The sequence below is a fragment of the Panthera uncia genome, chromosome E3 (assembly GCF_023721935.1).
Source record: "Panthera uncia isolate 11264 chromosome E3, Puncia_PCG_1.0, whole genome shotgun sequence".
NCBI lineage: Eukaryota > Metazoa > Chordata > Mammalia > Carnivora > Felidae > Panthera > Panthera uncia.
Genome location: NC_064815.1, coordinates 32,521,471 through 32,541,231, shown reverse-complemented (window position 1 = coordinate 32,541,231; position 19,761 = coordinate 32,521,471). Strand labels below are relative to the sequence as shown.

At 51.8% G+C, this 19,761-nt stretch overlaps 1 protein-coding gene across 3 annotated transcripts in view; it reads right to left on the bottom strand.

Annotated features, from left to right (window-relative positions):
* The window catches only part of SNX8 (sorting nexin 8), a 39,265-nt gene extending 23,132 nt beyond the window's left edge, over positions 1 to 16,133 (bottom strand). For all 3 annotated transcript variants that reach the window (XM_049638989.1, XM_049638990.1, XM_049638991.1), the window contains exon 1: positions 16,009 to 16,133. In XM_049638989.1, the coding sequence (XP_049494946.1) occupies positions 16,009 to 16,114 (106 nt within the window). In that variant the 5' untranslated portion in view covers positions 16,115 to 16,133. The remainder of the gene's footprint in view (positions 1 to 16,008) is intronic.
* Positions 16,134 to 19,761: the final 3,628 nt, after the last annotated feature.

The following is a 19,761-nucleotide window of genomic DNA, read 5'->3' as shown; positions in this document are numbered from 1 at the left end:
CGTCAGACTCACGGACACGGGAGGACGCGCACTGGGACCCACTCCCATGAGGTCCCGGGGTTGTCGTCAGACTCATGGACACAGGAAGACACGCACTGGGACCCACTCCCACGAGGTCCCGGGTTGTCAGACTCACGAACACGGGAGGACACGCACTGGGACCCACTCCCATGAGGTCCCGGGGTCGTCGTCAGACTCACGGACACGGGAGGACACGCACTGGGACCCACTCCCATGAGGTCCCGGGGTCGTCGTCAGACTCACGGACACGGGAGGACATGCACTGGGACCTACTCCCACGAGGTCCCGGGGTTGTCGTCAGACTCATGGACACAGGAAGACACGCACTGGGACCCACTCCCACGAGGTCCCGGGTCGTCAGACTCACGGACACGGGAGGACGCGCACTGGGACCCACTTCCACAAGGTCCTGGGGTCGTCACACTCACGGACACAGGAGGACACACACTGGGACCCACTCCCACGAGGTCCCCGGGTCATCAGACTGACGGGGACAGAAAGTACGTGATGGTATCAGGAGCTGGGGGAGGGGGAGGGAGGTCAGTACTGAATGGGGTTCAATTTGGGAAGATGAGAAAGTTCTGGAGAGGGACAGTGGGGATGGCTGCGCAATAACGTAAATGTTCTTAATGCCACAGAACTGCACACCTGAAAATGGTTAACATTTTATGCCACGTATGTTGTACAATTAAAGAAACACACTCGGGGGTGGCTGGGTGACTCGGTTGAGCACGTGACTTCAGCTCACGGTTTGTGAGTTCGAGCCCCACATCAGGTTCTGCGCTGACAGCTCGGAGCCTGGAGCCTGCTTCCCATTCTGTGTCTCCCTCTCTCTCTGCCCCTCCCCCACTCATGCTCTCTCTCTCTCGCTGTCTGCAAAAATAAACATTTACAAAAAAATTTAAAAAAGAAAGAAAGAAACACACTGGGATTGCTGGGTTGAACCCCCAGAGTCTAGGGTAGGGCCTGAGAACCTAAGTTTCCAACAAGCGTCCAGAGGCCCCAGTTTGAGAACCGCTGTCGTAGGACGAGCGGAAGAAGGACCTCAGGGCCTCGCCTAGACCCACGGCCCAGACCGGACACAGACCAGGGGTTCGTATGTGCTGCCACCTTGTTCTGCTCACTCATCAGAGACAGCAGCGACAGCAGCGTTCCAGGTGACAGCTCTTCCTCCAAAGTTACAGGGAACGGACCCAGCAGGAGTCCTCGATTTTCAGCAGCGACACTCCTCCTCAGGCTCACCCTCAAAAACTGCCCTAAGCTACTGTGTTCTTCTGAAATTCGGCTGTTCTCAGGAAACAGAAGCGACAGTGTCCGGGTCCTCATGGTGGCCACGGCCTCACGACAGAGAGCTCGGCGGCCGGTGGCCAGGGAACACCAGGGACACCCGCGTGTGCAGCACACAGTCCTTCAAGAACGAGCCCTAACTCGAGCCCGAACACACAGAGGCTGTCACAGCCTCGGTTTCGCTACCCTTCAGACGCAGTTTTCTTTCAAGAACATTTCACGTGCCATTACGCTATCTTATTTGAAACGTTTATTTATTTCGAGGGAGGGAAAGAGCCAGCACAGGAGAGAGGGGCAGAGAGAGAGACAGAGAGAGAGAATCCGAAGCAGGCTCTGAGCCGTCAGCACAGAGCCCGAGACGGGGCTTGAACTCACAAATCGTGAGATCACGACCTGAGCCGAAACCAAGAGTCAGACACTCAACCAACTGAGCCGCCCAGGCTTTTAAATACAGAAAGCCCCCCACCCCTACCATCTGTACACATCCGTGTTCACTTTGCACGTGCCCTCCGCGTGCACAGGGATCAACAGACACACAGGCAGTTTCTGAAATACAAAGTGTGTTTCCATGTGTGTACGTGACGTTTCTTTCAAATTTTCTGTAAACGCAAAAACCTTAGCCATTCACGTAACATAATCACCATGAACATGGTTTTCCCTTCAATCTGTGTTCCCACATACATTTAAATGCACTTACGTTTGTTTTCGTCGTGAAACATTTCAAACAGACGTAAAAGTACAGAAAATATTATATTCTGTGTATCTACCATGGAGATTTCATAACATTGTGTCATATTTTTTCTGAAAAAAAATTTAAATACAAAACACACGTCACAGATGCACACCCACCCTGGCCCCCTTTCCTATTTGAAGGTGACCACTGTCCTAGAGTTGAAGGATATCCATTCCAGGCAGGTCTCTGTGCTTTCCACGTGTCCGTAAGTGTCTGTAAAGTGCATGCAAGTATTGTATTTTGTCGTATACAACAGACACAATTATTTTTTTCTGGTTTTACTGGAACAGAGCACGAGTACAGAAGAGTGTACCTATCAAATCTGTTCAAGTCAATGAACCGGCATAGCTATATCGGGGCAGCACCCACGTAAAGAAACGGGACACACGCCCGCTCCCTTTCGGCCACTCCCCCGCCAAGGGTGCCAGCCACCTTCTAACCCACACATTATTTCTGTCTGTGGTTATGCCATATACACGGAATCAATCCGTAAGTTCCCCCGTTTCTGACTCCTTCCACTCAGCACGACGTGCAAGGCCCATACATGTCACCGCACGCAGCTGTCATTGCTACAGACCCCGCTGCGTGATCGGGCCACGATCGACCTATTGATCGTGCTGCGGGACACCTGGGTAGTTCCCAGGGTTTTCCTATTACACACGGTGCTGCTATGAACACTTAGCACACGTCCTTTGGTGGACACATACCCCTCATTTCTGTTGGGTATGCTCCTTAAAGTTCCTGGATCCTGGGATTTCTTACGTCCGGCTTAGCAAATATTTCCCGTTTTCCAAAATGACTGACCCACGTCACACTGCCATCAGCAGGAGGCCCAGCTGCCTCACGCAGTGCCCCCCACCCAGTGTTTTCCCTGTGTCCCCCTCACCACTTGATAGGGTCTGTGTCTAACACAGTGGCCGCGAAGTCAAAACTTCATCTTGAATTTTTTCCATTTACTTTACAACCGTTCTATATTCCTAAAAACGTACTATTACCTGTAACGATTGCATCACATCTCAGGTATGCAACTAAACGTCACGTAGCCCTTCTCCCATGAGATGTTTCCTGCTATTGTCAACAGCGTGAAGAACAGCCCTATTCACAAAACATGCTGCTGTGGGTTTTTTTACTCTATCCTTAGCATCAATTCCTAGAGAATTGCCACATTATTTCCTGCTAATGGACACTTCCCTGGATGGCTTTTGTACACAGACACATGTTGAGTAAGACTTTCTTCAGAAACCCTCTTTGGAGCGTTACTGCAGTGATCTTGGTAATCTAAAAGATGTACCAAAAAATAAATAAAGATGTACCATAGTGGCATTAAAAAAGAGAAAACTAAAATTTGACCTTCCCGCCTGCGATTAGAACAGCAATCGCCGAGGGGAAGGGATCGTAATGCGGTTTCCTCAAATCCACCACTGCCCCCAAAATGTTCTTTTCTCCTTTCTCAGCCAGGAGACGCATGTCCTGCTGCCCCCTTCACTCGCCTCTCTTCAGCCACAGCAGGCACCCGCCGGTGAGAACCTGGGCACTGCTCCAGGGCCCTCGTACTGGGGACGCCCTTTCCGCAACTATCCGCAGACCAACTCCTTCACCTCCTTTGAACTGTGGCTCAAACACCACTTTCTCACCGCATGCTAACATGGGTCACTGGCTCATTATGTCCGAAGAGTGTCCACCACCCACTGTAAGACCGTCAATTCCGGGACAAGAGGCTTCCTTATTCTGTCCACGCTTAGGATCCCAACAGTCGAGAAGAGCCCCCAGCACATAGTAGGTGCTCAGTAAAACCATTTGCTGACTGCATGGAAGGCGCCAAAGTCACACAGACAGGAAAGCCACAGAGAGTCACCAAGGCCTGCTATGCTTTCCCAGGCGGGGTGACAACCTCTTGCCCATTCCACACCAACAGATCGCAGTAAGGTCTTGCCGGTGACAGGAACCGTGCCCCGGTGAGCCACAGCGAGAGGCAAAAGCCGGTAACACAGAGGAGGCTCTCAACGATGCCGCCGCCCCGGGCGAGCCCTGAACAGGGGCAGCTCCCCACCTCCACCAAAGCCCCTCGGCCAATTCACAGCTATATCTACTTTTCCCCAAAAGAACGTAAGGCAAAACCCCGACTAAAGCCATAACGCGCCATCTGGCTCGTCAACCAGCACAACAAAGAAAGGCTTTCCTCTTCCTGCAACAGTTTGAGTGTTTTTACCTTGAAACAAAGTAAAAATAAACCACCTCTCCAGGTCCCTCCAAGTCCTCTGGAACGTCTCCACTGAGAATTTCTGAGCTGAATCCTCTCCAAATCTCAGTTCAAACACTACTGCAACAGTGAAGTGTTTGCTAAGCCCTGTGCGAGCGCGAGTCTAGCGAGCCTCGCTACTCTCCAACTTCCGCCTCCTCGCTGACCTGCCTCAGTGTCTCGTCCGTGGGCTTCTCACACACCAGAACATTCACCCCAGCCCGGTTCAGGGAGCTCTGGCTCCCCGACGCTGCCCGGCACGGGGATGGCACACAGCACATGCACAACTGGTTTCCAAGGGCCAAAGAATGCGCCAGATGCCCTCCCTCACACCACACACGGTAACTAAAGGTCCACGTTAAAAGCGCTAAAACTCCAAAACACTTGGCAGAAAATACAAAAACATATCTTTGTGGCCCTGGGTTAGACAAAGTCATGAGTCATGACACCAAAAATACAGACAACAGAAAAACAGAATAGGTCAACGGGACTTCATCAAAATTAAAGACCGTCGTGCTGCAAGACGTCATCGAGACATCGACAAGACAGCCCACAGAATGGCAGAAAATAACGGATGAATCATGGATCTGATTAGGGGCTTGTGTCCAAAATATACAAAGAAATGCTGAAAATACAAATTAAAAAAAAAAAAGACAAATTACCTAATTTTAAAAACAGGCAAAGTGGGGCTCCTGGGTGGCTCAGTCGGTAAGCGTCCGACTTCGGCTCAGGTCATGATCTCGCAGTTTGTGAGTTCAAGCCCCGCGTCGGGCTCTGTGCTGACAGCTCGGAGCCTGGAGCCTGCTTCCGATTCTGTGTCTCCCTCTCTCTGCCCCTCCCCCTCTCAAGCCTGCATGCTCGCTCTCCCAAATATAAATAAACGTTAAAATTTTTTAAAATAATAAAATTAAAATTAAAAATGAGCAAAGGATAGGCGCCTGCTGGCTCCGTTAAGTGTCTGACTCTTGATTTCAGCTCAGATCACGATCTCAGATTGTGAGATCGAACCCCACATCAGGCTCCGCACTGACAGTGAGAGAAGCCTGCTTGGGATCCTCCCTTTCCCTCTCTCTCTGCCTCTCCCCTGCCCCCCCTCTCAAAAATAAGCATTTTTTTAAGAAATTGGCAAAGAGGGGCCCCTGGGTGGCTCAGCTGGTTAAGCATCCAACTTCAGCTCGGGTCATGATCTCGTGGTTGTGAGTTTGAGCCCCGCATCCGACTCTGTGCTGACAGCTCAGAGCCTGGAGCCTGCTTTGGATTCTGTGTCTCCCTCTCTGTCTACCCCTGCCCTGCTCATGCTCTCTCTCTCTCTCAAAAATAAACATTAAAAAAAAAATTTTTTTTAATAAAAGTGGGCAAAAGATTTGAATAAACATTTCTCACCAAAAGATATACGAAAAGCCAATGAGCACATGAAAAGATGCACAGCCACAATGAGATTCCATTTCATACCCACACGGAAGGCTACAGTCGAAAAGACAAGCACAGGGCCTGGGCGGCTCAGTCGGTTAAGCGTCTGACTCTTGGTTTCGGCTCAGGTGGCGATCTCACGGTTCATGAGTTCGAGCCCTGCGTCAGGCTCTATGCGGGCAGTGCAGAGACTGCTTGGGATTCTCTCTCTCCCTCTCTCTCCGCCCCATTGCCACTCATGCGCTCTCTCTCAAAATAAATAAAACTTTTTTAAAAATTAAAAAAAATACAGGCAATAACAAGTGTTGGTGAGGACACAGAGAAACTGGAGCCCTTGTACTTACAGGAAAACAGTCCAGCAACTCCTCAGAAGGTTAAATTCCACTGCCAGGTATATCACCCAAGAGAAATGACAAGCACGTCCACACAAAATCTTGTGCGTGAACTCACAGCGGCATTGTTCATAATGGCCAAAACGTGGAAACAGCCCAATGTCCACCAAGTGATGAAGGGGTAAGTAAAATACAGAGTCTTAATACAACGGAATACTACTCGGCCGTTAAAAGCAACAGTGTATGTGCTACAGCACGGATAATCCTCGACGCGATGCAAAACGAAAGCAGCCAGACGCAGAAGGACGCAGAATACACGGTTCGATCTGTATGAAATTCCAGAAGAGGCACATCTACAGAGAGTAATAGTTGCCCAGGCCAGGAGGAAAGGGGACTGAAGCATGAACCTGACCACCAGTGGGTGTAGGCTTTCTTTCAGGGGAGAGGAGAACGCTCTAAAGTTACGTCGATGGCTGCACAATTCTGTTAATTGTGTCCTTCAAATGGGAGAATTATGTGGTGTGTGGATTAGAGCTCAATAAGGCTGTTAAAAATGTTTTACGAATTCCCTGTCTTCTCCCCAGTTCTTGTGCAAACGACTTTCCCGTGCCAGCAATGGGCCCGGGGCACAGCCGGCCTGCGACCTTGAGCGAAGACTTCTACCGAGAAGGGGGAAGATCATCTACGTGAGAAACGCTCTGGCTGTTCCTGGCACAAGCAAAAAAGCCTAGCTGGTGTCGTTGCCACGGAAACTGCCAGCGGCCCCTGGGGTCCGGGTCATCCCTGTGGCTACGAAGCTGCACGTCAGAACTGGAAGCAGCCACTGAATGCTGAGAACAACCGAAGCTGCCCTTAGGAAGGGTGTCTCTCACCCCTCACTCTACCCATGAATTCAAAGGCAGGGATGGACCTGGCCATCTGGACAGCTGTGTGCGTTGCCGACCACCATTCCGGCAAGGCCCCTTCCCAACGAAACCTCTTTGCGTGGGGGACTCGTGGAACCTCTACATCATCTCTCTTTAGTCCTAGACAACCCTTCAAGTAGGCACCGTGGTCCCACTTACCAAACGTGAAAGCAAGGATCTAGCAGCACAGCCTGCCCAAGGTCACGGTGCTGGCAAGCAGCTAAGCAGTGGGGCCTGAACCTGTACAGGTTATGTGACGACACCCAATCCTGTATTCCCTCCCTGACTCATGGGGAGAGGAGCCAGGACAGGCACACCCCATGCCTGGGGCCAGAGGTCAGATGGTGTCCACACAAATCCCTGACTCCTCTGTGACCGCGAACAGACAGCTCACCCCGCTGCACTCAGTTTTCTCATCTCTAAGATGGGAACGGTACCATCTTCAACACTGTTCAGCTGCAAGAAGTTTGTGTTAAAGGAAATATGTCAAAGCATCCACCACAGTGCCTGGTGCCCAAGCTTTTCTTCTCCAAAGGACCGGCAGGCCAGACGCCAGACACAAACTTCCAGATCACAGATCAAATGAACCGGAAGCCCGGCGTTCTCACTGCCTCAAGCACGGGTCGCACGCCACAACGACGGCATCTTGCTCTGGTCAAGACCCGAACAGATCACGGGTTGTCCCTGGGAGCTCAAAGACACGAGTGAACCACTTGCACACAAACGAGATGTTTGCAACCTATGAGTGGCTACTCCTTTCCGAGGGCAATGCAAGAGGGCAAACCACAGAGGGGGGGAAAAAATCATGGGTCTGTCTCCTGAAGACATCACAAAACTGAAGCTGAGGGCCAAAAACAGTCACCTATCAGATGATTTCCTGTGTCAAACTGGAGCGAGAGGAACCAGCACGGGGGCCACCAGATCTCTGCTTCTCCACGAATCTTTCCAAACATGCTCCTGAAAGGGCCCCGGTCAAGTTGGGTGTATTCCTCAAAAAACCTCTTCCGTCTCTCACTTTCAGAATGTTTATCTGTGGGGAGGCCCAGTGATTTTTTTCCAGAGTTCAAAAGCAGTACTATTTTAGCTAATAGTAATTTGGGGAATCTTGGAATAACTTACAAAAAAGGAGTCCAATTCCAAAAAGAATCATGATCTCTCTCTGCAACCAAATTCAACCTGTTGGGAGATCGTTCTTTGTTTAAACCCTCACCCTGGGTCTGACTGGTTCAGTGTGAAAGTGACTCAGGTTTTCTAGAATCTGTTGCCGTGAAAGTGAAAATATTCCAAAATATCTATAGCAGGACCGAGTGTGCTCGATCTCAGTCAAGGCTACATAGAGAGCCTGCATTCACAGCCAAATTAGGCCCCACTAATAAAATTCCAAGCAGTCACTGGCATCGGAAACCAAGTGAGATACAATTAAATCCATTTAGACAAACCCCCATCGGTCTACGGAAGGAATCACAAAAAATAAGACAAGGCCACCCAGCGGCCTGCAGGGTAGAGGACCCGGAATGCCATTAATCAGCCAGGGACAGGAACGCCCCGGAAATTGGCATGGACAAATTAGGGACCGTGAAAAATGTCACAGTAAGAGAAACACGTAGTCAGTCTTGCCTCCACAGCCAAGTTGCGCCGAATCTGGAGGTCTCATCTCCCATGCAGAGAAGGCTGGACCGTCCTCTGGTGTCTGCAACCCAAAGACTGCGAATGGGTCAGCCAGGATAATCCCAACACCTTCATTAGACGAGGGAACTCGGCCTGTGCTTGGCAAAATGTGTTTCCGGGTGCTGTCACATTCTCTCTCCAGGAAACCTATGCTCCAGTCGACCCGCGGCTCCCCAGACTGAACCGGATGGCTCTGGCAGACGCGGGGCAGAGCTGAGACCCGCGCGCAAACCACGCAAGTGAGACCGTTCTGCCTCCAACGACTGTAGCGCACACACTTTCCGGACTGCCAGGCTCTCTGTTCGGCCCATCGTGCCGTGTCAAGTGCACCCCCTTTCTGAAAAGAGAGAGGCTAACATCTCACAGTGGTCTGCGGTGGCGATTTTCAGGACAGCCACCCGGAAACATCTCGCCGTATGTAAAACCTTCAGAAGAGGGAAAGTTCGAGGTCTGGGAACGGCTGGCAAAGCGAACTTAAGGGAAGCGCATGGAAGGTGGCCTGCGTAGACGGTAGCCAAGAGGTTACGTCTGCCGCTTCCGAACGGGAGCCCCACGCTTGCCGGGCTGTGAATCCCACTCTCCGCTCATGGGTGAGCGATGGGACTGCTGCCGCCTCAGTTTCCCCATCTGTAAAGTGGGGTTCATAGACTACTGACTTTGCAGGATGTCCGTGAGGAGGAAGGCACCTCCTACAGGAAGCGCTCTGCCAGGCTTTGTCATCAATGCAACGCATCCTCTGGTCGCCAAGAATGCCCTTTGTGGAGGTCTGCCAGGAGGAGGCAAAAGATGGGACACTTTCCACTCATAACACAGTCCATCTCAGGAAACACGCCCACTGCCACACAAGCCAGCTCACCTCTCAACTTCTGCAGGCGGGGCGCCGGGGTGGCTCAGCCAGTTGAGCGTCCGACTTCAGCTCAGGTCATGATCTCACGGTTGATGAGTTCGAGCCCCACGTCGGGCTCTGTGCTGACGGCTCGGGAGCCTGGAGCCCGCTTCAGACGCTGTGTCTCCCCTCTCTCTGCCCCTCCCCCACTTGTGCGCAAGCTCGCTCTCTCACACATACACACACTCTCTCTCAAAAATAAACATTAAAATAAAAAAAGAAAACAACTGACCTTCTACAGGTACTCCGAGGAGCCTCCCGACTTCACTGTCCACCCTAAGAAGAACGGTGGTACACGAGACACCCTGAGATACAGAACTGCACACACACACTTTCCCCACACTCTGAAGAGCTGAAAATGCAAAAACCCAGCAGTGAGTGGCATTTCTCAGGAGCTGGGAGGTGCAATTACGGTCCCAAAGGCAATTAACAGTGCAAAGTCACGACTATCACCTGACCCTCTTTACAGAAGATGGCCTTTGCCGTCTCCATCATGGAGATACTGTTAACAGCAGGTGAGGTCCCCAGACATCCCTCCTGCCACAACACCTGCCAGTGGCCGTCAGGTCTGGGTCCTGCTGGCCCCCGGGGCCACCGAAACAGCTGGGCTCACCAGCGCCAACTGTATTCAGACACAGACACCAGAAACAGCGGCAGCCAGGAGACCGTCCTGCCGATTCACTGCAAGGTTGTCCATTAGGAGTGGACAAGGATACGATGAAACACGTATTTCACCATAAATCTACTTCCAATGTTAACAAGAGAGTAGAAAACAAGGGAGGTCAGAATGCCTACAAAACTGTTTTAAAACAAGACCCCTTGCGCCCACCTCTGCCTGGCAAACTGCAGATCGTTAGCAGGTGCCCTTGACATCTTGGCATCTTGGGTTTTCCCTCCACATTTTCTACAGTGAAACAGATAACATGCACAGAGAAAGGGCTGTAATGTCTATGGACAGTTTAACAAAATTATATCTCAAACACACATCCAGGTCGAAAATTAAGAAGCCCACCTTGTCCAGTAAGCATTTTAGGTCAAACCCCTTTTCTCCTAACAGAGGCGACCACCACCTACTTTTCACGATATCTTCCTTGCCTCTCATTGATAGTTTTGTAACCTGCGGCAGCATCCCCACACAAGAGTCTAATTCTGCCTGTTTTTTAACTTGACTGAAACTGGAGTCACCAGTGTACGTTTTCTCAGGCCTCTCTGGACATCCTCAGGGGAGGGTGGAGGGACTCAGGTCTCACATCTGCAAAGATCCCTGAACAGGTCACCCAAGGGCATCCCCCCCGTTCTCAAAGCCCAATAACCGAGGTTACTGAAACCCTAATCCAACAGGAAAGTCTGATAACAGAGATCACCTCTGAGGTGGGAACGGGCAGAGCGGGAGAGACCAAGTGCAAGCAGGAGGGCAAGGTTAACATTGGTTCGATTTAAAGAATCGTTTTCTGAAAAACACGTGGCAAGAGGATCTTTAACACAAATCGTATGACGTTAGCACTGCAGAAGCACGAATCGAGAGCTTGACGCGGTACCATGCCGGCATTAAGTAGAGAATTATGAGGACTATTTTCAACAGTGTAGAAAAATGTTGAGTGGAGAGGCTAGGCCGTAAAGCGTAAATGCACTAGGAAGACGTAAAAAGCATATGTGCGGGAAAAAGGAAGTAACAGCTGACCCTCAAGCAACATGGGGGTTAGGGGCGCCAACCCTACCCCCTGCAAAGTAGAAAATCAATGTAGAACTTTTGACTCCCCAAGAACTTAACCGCTAACAGCCAGATGTTGACTGGAAGCCCTACCAGTAATAAAAGATCAATTAATACATATTTTGTGTGTGTGTTCTATACCATAACCTTCCAATAAAATCAGCGAGAGAAAAAAAAATGTTAGGAAAATCATAACACAAAATACGCTTACCGTACCGCACCACACTGATCAAAAAAAAAACCCGCGTACAAGTGGATGCACGTAGTTCACACTTGTGTCGTTCCACAGTCAAGCGTGTGCTAAAATGCAGTGGTTGCACTGAAATGGTGGAACTGTGGCTGATTTCTCCGTTTATAAAACGTTTGTACTCGCAGTTACATTCCTGTACAACATCCTCCTCCTCGAAGCGCAAATTCTCACACAACAATGCCATTTCACTGGGTTGATTACAACTCGTTCGTAAGACTTCTGGCAAACAAACTTTACCAGCACGGATCGTTTCTAAAAGATCCTCGGGAGGTCATGAAAATGGACTTCGAAGAGACAGTACCTAGTCACAAGTCTGGCCAGTCCATACCTGTTCCCAGACAGGCCTCGCGGAGCCCCTGTCCCGACACTCACCGCTCCAGGCTCCCCCCAGCAAGCAGCGTGGGCAAAACATCTCTGTTTGTGATGTCTTTTTCTTAGGAAGGAAAAAATAATACCAAAACAGAATTCCCCCACCCGGAACACATCACTTTCTTGCTAACCACAAATTCTGGCAAAATCCGTTCTACATAATAGTGATTCAGTTAGTTCCTCTTTCTTCAAATTGACACATTTTACCTTGCAAATTGGGTACGTCTGTATGACAGAGTTGAAAGACCAAGGAAGCAAACTTAAATCATATTTCCACAGCTACCACTGTTACCAAGTTAAAATGTGACACTATCCTTAAAAAACGTACGATGAAAACGTAATTCTATTTAAACATCTAAGCCTTTTCTACATAGCAGATCTTATTCTACATACTGGTATGTAAAGAAAAATAATAGTTTCTGCCTGGCGGGAGTTTACAATCAAAATGCGTGTAATGAAGGGGAGCAGGGTGGACGGGAAGGGTTGTTTTTTGTTGTTTTTTTTTTTCTGAATGTAGTCAGCACTTTGAGATATAATTTAACCCACATGCATACATCTTAAGTGACAGCTCACTGAATTCTGACCAATGTACACCCAGAAAGCAGCAGGCGAGGGGCGGTGGCTGGGGCAGAGAGAGCAAGGAAAGGGCCCAGGCACGCAGAGAAGGTGGGGGCCGGTGCACAGGAGCTCCAATGATGAGCAGAGCTCAGGCATGACCCCAGAGAAAACCAGGAGACAAGTGGCTGGGAGCTTCCTAACCAAATGGAATGTCTGGAATGCCATCCACTGAGCCACTCTAACAGAACTGAAGCCGATTCTCCCTTGGGCTAAAGACCAAGTTTAGGTCCATCGGACTGCAGGAAAGTGGGCCTACGATACACAGTGGTCATGCGTGTATATTTTTATCAGGGTATGATGCAACCTCAAAAAATCAAATTGCACAATCAAGCATCTATCACATTCATCCGTTGCCATTCTTATTCTACGTCACAGTTGCTGAGCTTTATAGCCTCAAAAGAGGCCCTGAAATAAACGCTCATCCCGCACAGAGAGTAGAATGTTCCAATCAGACATTTTGCTAGTTATAATTTTACTGTACAAGCCACAAACGGCCTATGTTTAAAATGAAAAAAGAAATTCTACAATTCAACATGAAAAAAGATACACTCCTAACAAAATGGGCAAAAGATATGAACAGTGAGTTCAGAGAGGCCACACAAAATGAAAACATGACAAGAAACTAAACTCCACTAACACTGGAGAAAATGGAAGTCCAAACAGATATGAGACACATTCTTAATTTTTGTAAATCTGAAGAGTTTAAAAAATGGTATTTAGTGTTGATGAGGTTATGAGAAAAGGGTGTGGTTTTTATTTTTTTTAATGTTTATTTTTGAGAGAGAGAGAGAGAGAGACACACGCACACAGAGTGGGGGAGGGGCAGAGAGAGGGGGAGACACAGAATCCCAAGCAGGCTCCAGGCCCCAAGCTGTCAGCACAGAGCCCGACACAGGGCTCGATCCCACAAACCCTGAGATCGTGACCTGAGCCGAAGTTGGACGCTTAACTGAGCCACCCAGGCGCCCCTGAGGAAACGATGTTCTTAATAAAGCACGATGCTGACTAAACGGGTGATAGGCACCACAGAGGACAATGCGTCACTACCCGTTAAAACAAAAGAGGTGCAAACCCTGTGACCTGGCAATTCCACTCCTACAGCATCTACTCACGGAAGGCAGGATAACGCCCCTCCCACCCGAAGGCGTCCACGACCTAACCCCTGGAAGCTGAATCTGTTGTTTCCACAGAGAAGGGAAACTAAGGTAGCAGATGGAATTCAGGTCGCCAAGCCGCTGACCTTAAAATAGGGCACGGGCTGTGGACTACCCAGGTGGGCCCAATGTAGTCCAGGGGTCCTTCAAAGGGAAAGAAGGAAACAAAAAAAGGAGAACCAGAGAAATGACAGCGTGTGAAAGACGTGCTCATGGCTGCTGGAGAAAGGGGACCATCGGCCAAGGAATGTGGGAGGCGTCTGCAAGCTAGAAAGGCCAGAGAATGGATTTTCCCCAGGGCCTCCAGAAGGCACGCAGCCCTGCCCACACCTGGTTTTAGCCCAGGGAAACCGATTTTGGACTGCTGACCTCCAGATCTGGGAGATGATACATCTGTGCTGTTGAAGCCACCATGTTTGCGGTAAATTGTTAGAGCAGCGGCAGAAAACTAATACACGATCTTGGGGAAACACGGGCGCATAGGCACAAGGCGGGATGTTTCCTGGGAATGTGAATGTATAAAATATAAAAATAGAACGGAGAGAATCCATCCCGAACTGATAACAACTGTCACCTCTGGTAAAGAGAGGGTGATGGCAATCGAGGTGAGATTTCCACCTAGTTAATAATGTTCTACATTTTTTTTTAAAGAAAATGTGTTTATCCATACACTGCTTAATTGAAAGTTAAATGTTTAGAGAGTTACCGTTCACAGCTTAAACGTCAAAGAACCACAATATAAGACTCTTAATGCTGAAAAAGTGAACACAATTTCTGCTCACAATCTCAAAAGCACCACAAAGTCCTAGACCTCACAGTCCCCACGATTACGCGTGGGCTCTGCCTGTGTAGACGGGACACCAGAGAAAATTCATTCTGTATCCATAAACACAAACCCTTCAACAAATCAAAATCAATGTGAGATTCACATTTATGGTCGACGGACAAGATTCAGTCTCAAAGGCTTAGGTTTTCTGACTCCAGCCCACCCAACCACCATTCCCACCTTGACCGTGCCTCCTTAACACTGCCCACTTCAAGCAAGTCACTTGCCTCTGGGTTTTCTTTATCCCAGTGTAAAAAAAAGGTTTGTTCTACCACGTCACCTGCCTCACGGGATGGTCAAAAGATTTTAAATGGGATGAAATGACAGGTTACATCCCAGCAATCCGTGAACCCTGAATTTGAGACTCAGCCGGCTATAGAAAGCCCTCTGTAAACACAGAGATACTGGCTACACTGTGGATACCATGAGCGGGCCTAATAAAATCGCCACGACCCCAAAGGAGGCCAGCTACCATGGAAATTCCAGACCAAGTTGCAGGAAAGGCAGTCTTGGAGAGCTGGTGCCATCCGTGACTGGCAGCCAGCCATAAGTGGAGTCCTCCTCAAACACCTCCTGCAGTTACCTGTACCTGCAGAGAGACCCCTGAGCCACCACCACCACCACATCCAGCAACTATGAACTGCTTTATAATCCGAGGGGAAACAGCCTCCCATTTCCAAATGTGACCCAGCCAAAGGGGCCAGGCGACGGCCCCGGTATAGGTGAGAGGGACTGCCCACGCTGGGCGCCAACGCGAGACCTCGAGGACACAATGTTCTAACCAACAGCAAGAGCCATCACATGCGTCCTCTTACCCAGCTCCAAATGAAATGAAAAATCTAAAGACCAACTTTGGGGGTGGGGGACTTCAGTGCAGACGTAGACTCACCCAGGATCTTTCCTATCAGTTAGTCAGTCGAGTCCAACGCCCACGCCCCAGCAGCTTCCCTGACGCCCCCTTCCTGTTTCTCCCTAATGAATGAGCCCTCTCGTAGCCCCCCAGAACTTAGGGTGAGCACAGCCCCCTGGAGACACCTCGCCAGACCGCCAGGAGGAGTCCCTCAACCTCGTGCCCCCCCCCCCCGGCCCGCACCAAGAAGAGGTAGTAACTCCTACCAACATCCCCCTACGTGGGTTCTGCAGTTAGAGGACTAGGACTAGAGGAAGGAACTTTTCAACAGGGAGCATGCTAGAAAAGCCAAGCCTGGCGCACGCCTTTCCGTGTTCACGCTCATCCACTAGCTCGGAAGCACTCCCGGCGAAGTCTGTCCGGATTGCTGGGGAGAACTCCCAATTTCTCGTCGGAGCCCCGCAAAGTCCTGGGCTGCGCCCCACGCGGCCGGGCGGGGCGGCACCGCGGGGGGCGGGGGACGTCCGTCCCCGAGGGGGCCCTGCACCGGGAGGCGCGAGCAGAAGAGCGAGGCCGGGACAAACCTGAGCAGGTGCTCGGGTCCCCCGGCCCGCGGCGCCACAGCGCGCTCCTCGGCGTGGCAGCGGCACGCGGGGCGCCGCGGACACCCAGGGAGCCGAGGGTCGCGGGGTCACGGGGGACGCGGGCCCGGGACCGCGCGCCGGAGCCCGGGGGACCGCGAGCCGTACCTGCCGCCGGCGGGTCCGCCTCCTCCTCAGCCTCCGCCTCAGCTGCCGCCGCGACTGGCGCCGCGCCTGCCTCCCCCGGCAGCCGGTCCATCACGCCGCCAGTCATGTGAGCGCGCGCCACGTGACTTCCTCCGCGCCCTCCCGCCCGCCTGGCCGCGCCCACCCCGGCACGCCCCGCCCACGCCCGGCCCCGCCCCGCCCCTTGCCTGGCCTCGCGGCGCCCGCTCCGGGCCTGCCACGCCCCTTGTCCGGCCTCGCCACGCCCACCCGGACCTGCCACGCCCCTTGCCCGGACTCGCCACGCCCCGCCACGCCCCGGCCACGCGGCCACCCGGAGGATTGGCCCGCGCTCCCGCCCGCGCTCCCGCTCCCCCCAGCAGGCTCGGTGCCAGCCCAGCTCGCCCACTGGCTTAGCCGCTTGCTCGGCCGCTTGCCGTCACGCTCACCCCTCGGCCGCTCACTCGGCACTTCCGCGTGGGCCTCTCCCCGCCCCGCGCCCCCGCACCCCTCCCGGCTGGTCCCTCGCTCCCCCCGCCGCCTCTAGCCCTTCCCTTAGCTCCCACTCCCCTCCGCTCGCTCATTCACTCGTTCACCCGCCCGCCCTCTCACTCGTTCCCTTCCGCCCGTCCGCAAGGACTCACTCACCCTCCCGCCCGCCGGCTTGCTCATTCACTCTGCTCCTCACTTACGCACCACTCCCCACTCACTCATTCACCCCCTCGCTCAGTCACTCAGCTTTTCACACGCACCCATCCCCCACTCATTCATTCGTTCATTCCTCCACTCACCCACTCCTCCCCCCGCCCCCTCGCTTGTTCACCCACTCGTCCACCCCCTTGCCCACCCACTCTCACTCGCCCTACCAGCTCACTCACCCACTCCCCCTGGCCGTCCAGTGCCGGGACCCGGAGATAGGAGGATGCATTCGGTGTCTCCCCCGATCTGGAGGACCACAGGACACCAGAGCAAGTGTCCTGGCTGTTCCAAAGTGAGGCTGTGGGGGCACCGGAACAGATGAAGGGACCCCTGGGTGGGGCAGAGCCTGCCTGAGCTGATGCTGGGGATGAGGAGTTCAGCAGAAGGAGCGGCCTCCAGCAGGCGCGAAGGTTCTGAGGCATCAGGCAGCTGCAGACGCTGTGGTCCTCCTGGAGCTAAAAGTGTGGCTGCAGAAATGGCAGAAGAGGAAGCTGGGGCGCCAGGAAGGGCTCCATGAGGGAGGGCCTCGTTTCCAAAGTCAGAATCTTGGACCTCCGGATTCTGATGCCCACCAACGCCCCCTGGGGGCTGATTATAGCGATCTAGAGCCCAGACCGACCCCCCTCCCCCTCCCCGTCGGGGTCCTAAGAAAGGTCCCAGTCCTCCCCAGGTAGCTGGTTTTCCTTGCTACAGCTGGACCCTGCCTCAGTTACAGATCACCGCACCCAAGGACATCCCAGAGAGCTGACACAGTCAGAGAGGCTCTCCCCGCATCCCCCCCCCCCACTGTAACCTAGCAAGTGCTATCCCTTTCTCCAGATGGGCTTTTCCAAGTCAGGGGGGGGGGGGGGGGGGGGGGGACGACACTGCAGGATCCTGTGATGCACAGACCCCCATCTGATGCTATTTCCTTCCGCCACCGCCACCAGGGCTTCCTTTCATGGCTTGTTGCATCGAATGATGGGCTCAGCACTTTTCCCTGACTCTGCGTCTATCCAGTCCCCAAACACACACTCACTGGGGCGTGCGCCTACACCCACACACACTGCTGATGTCCTGGTATTACTCGGCAGGTATCTCTGTCCCTCACTAGATTATAAAATCTTTATTAAAGGTTTGAAAGTTCACTGGACTCTCCAAACTGTAAAACCCTAATAGAAGTGTATAAACAGACACTATTCAAGAGTGATAATGTTAAATGTATTATTTTAACACCCTTGACACAGGGCCACACAGCCTCTAGTTCAGCAGTTCTGGATCTCTGCTGCACTTTCTAATCATCTGGGGAGAGTTCAGATACACTGTGTCTGGAGCCCGCCCCCAGAAGTTCTGATTTAATTCATCTGGGGTGTGGCCTAGACTTGGGATTTTTTTTTTAAGCTCCCCAAGTGATTCTAACACGCAGCCCAGGTGGAAGGCCACGGTTCTAGGTTGAAAGATTATTTGATTCCTGCAAACATTGCCTGAGCATTTTCTAGGTACTGCATTTGGGGGGGGGGGGGGACCAAGGATACAACAGGATTCTCACATCACAGAGTGAAGCAGGTGATAGGGCTGGAAACATAGGTGTTGTGAGAGGAAAGGGGAGTGAGCGGTGGGTTCTGACGTGCCCAGTTCCGAATGCCTCCAGAAAAAGGAACTCGGTCCTTACAGGTTGTGGGCTCTATTGCCAGATATCTCGAACGGTTAGGAAGTTCCTGGAAACGTGCACTGAAACTTGTCTGCCTGTAACTTCTTTAGATCCTCACCAAAGAAGACTAATCCTTATACGATTTCTGTTTCATTCGGGAAGCAGCAAACAGCAGACCAGAATTTCTGACTTTTAAAACCTTGTGGTTAATGGCAAGGATCCAATTAACATTGTTCATCTGTTGTTCGAGTCACATCAATCGCTTTCCATGTAGGAAAACGAGGGCTGTAGGCACACACTGACAACTGGAACGGTGGAGTCGGGACGTCACGTTGCAGGTGGACGTGCAGAAAGGGGCTGTTATCAGCTGTCCCACCAAAATGCAAGGACTTCCTCATCCTGCTCGGGGCCTTTTGAAGAAGTTAGTGAAACGCTTTGAGGACTACGGACTTGACCGTTAATAATAATTGACCTGTTTGTCAGGATAGGCTGTATCCTGCTGCAGAAACAATCTGAACCCTCAGACACCTGAAATAACAAGGCGGCCACGCTCGCCACAGTCCCTTGGAAACCCAGACAATGGAGCGGCCACCATCTGGAAGTTCTGCCATCGCGACAAAGAGAAAGAGCTCGGCAGGATCCAGCACAAGCACTGAAACGTCCCGCAGCCCTCCATTCGCAACTCCCTGGCCAAAAGTGTGACGCGCTTCCCCCAACCAGGAAGAGCCAGAGGGCGGACACCCCCAAGTGCCCGGAGGACCGAAAGCCAGAAATATTTGGCCAACAGCGCTAAATACCAAGCACACTAACCAAACTAGCGTTTATTGAACGTCTACCTACTATGTGCTGAGCACCTTTCTAAGTGCCTTTTATTGGAAACTCACCAACTCACCTACCCCTCACACGAAATCTACGAAATAGTAGTATGATGGTCTCCATGCCCCAGCAACTAAGGCAGAAGAGTCTGACACGCCAAGATCGCAGAGCTAGTCCACAGAAGAGCCGGGATTTGAACCCAGACCATCTGGTACCAGAGATCACCCTCATAATAGCCCCTGTGGCGTCACCCAATGCCATAAAACCCCCAGTTTCTCCTTAACATTCTTGTTTCTTTTTTTGAGAGAGCAAGTGCATGTGCACGTGAGAGCAAGGGAGAGGAGGAGGGAGGAAGAGAGAGAGAGAGATACAGAGAGAGAGAGGGAGAGAGAATCTTAGGCAGGCTCCGTACTCAGCACAGAGCCCAAACCTGGGCTCGATCCCAAACCCTGGGATCATGACCTGAGCCGAAACCAAGAGTCAGATGCTCAACCGACTGAGCCACCCAGTCGCCCCTACCCCCTCAACAATCTTAATCAGGAAATTCCGGTCCATCCGTAATCTCTTCTTTTAGAAGGCTTGAGGGGGATGCGGCCTGTGGCTCTGGAAAT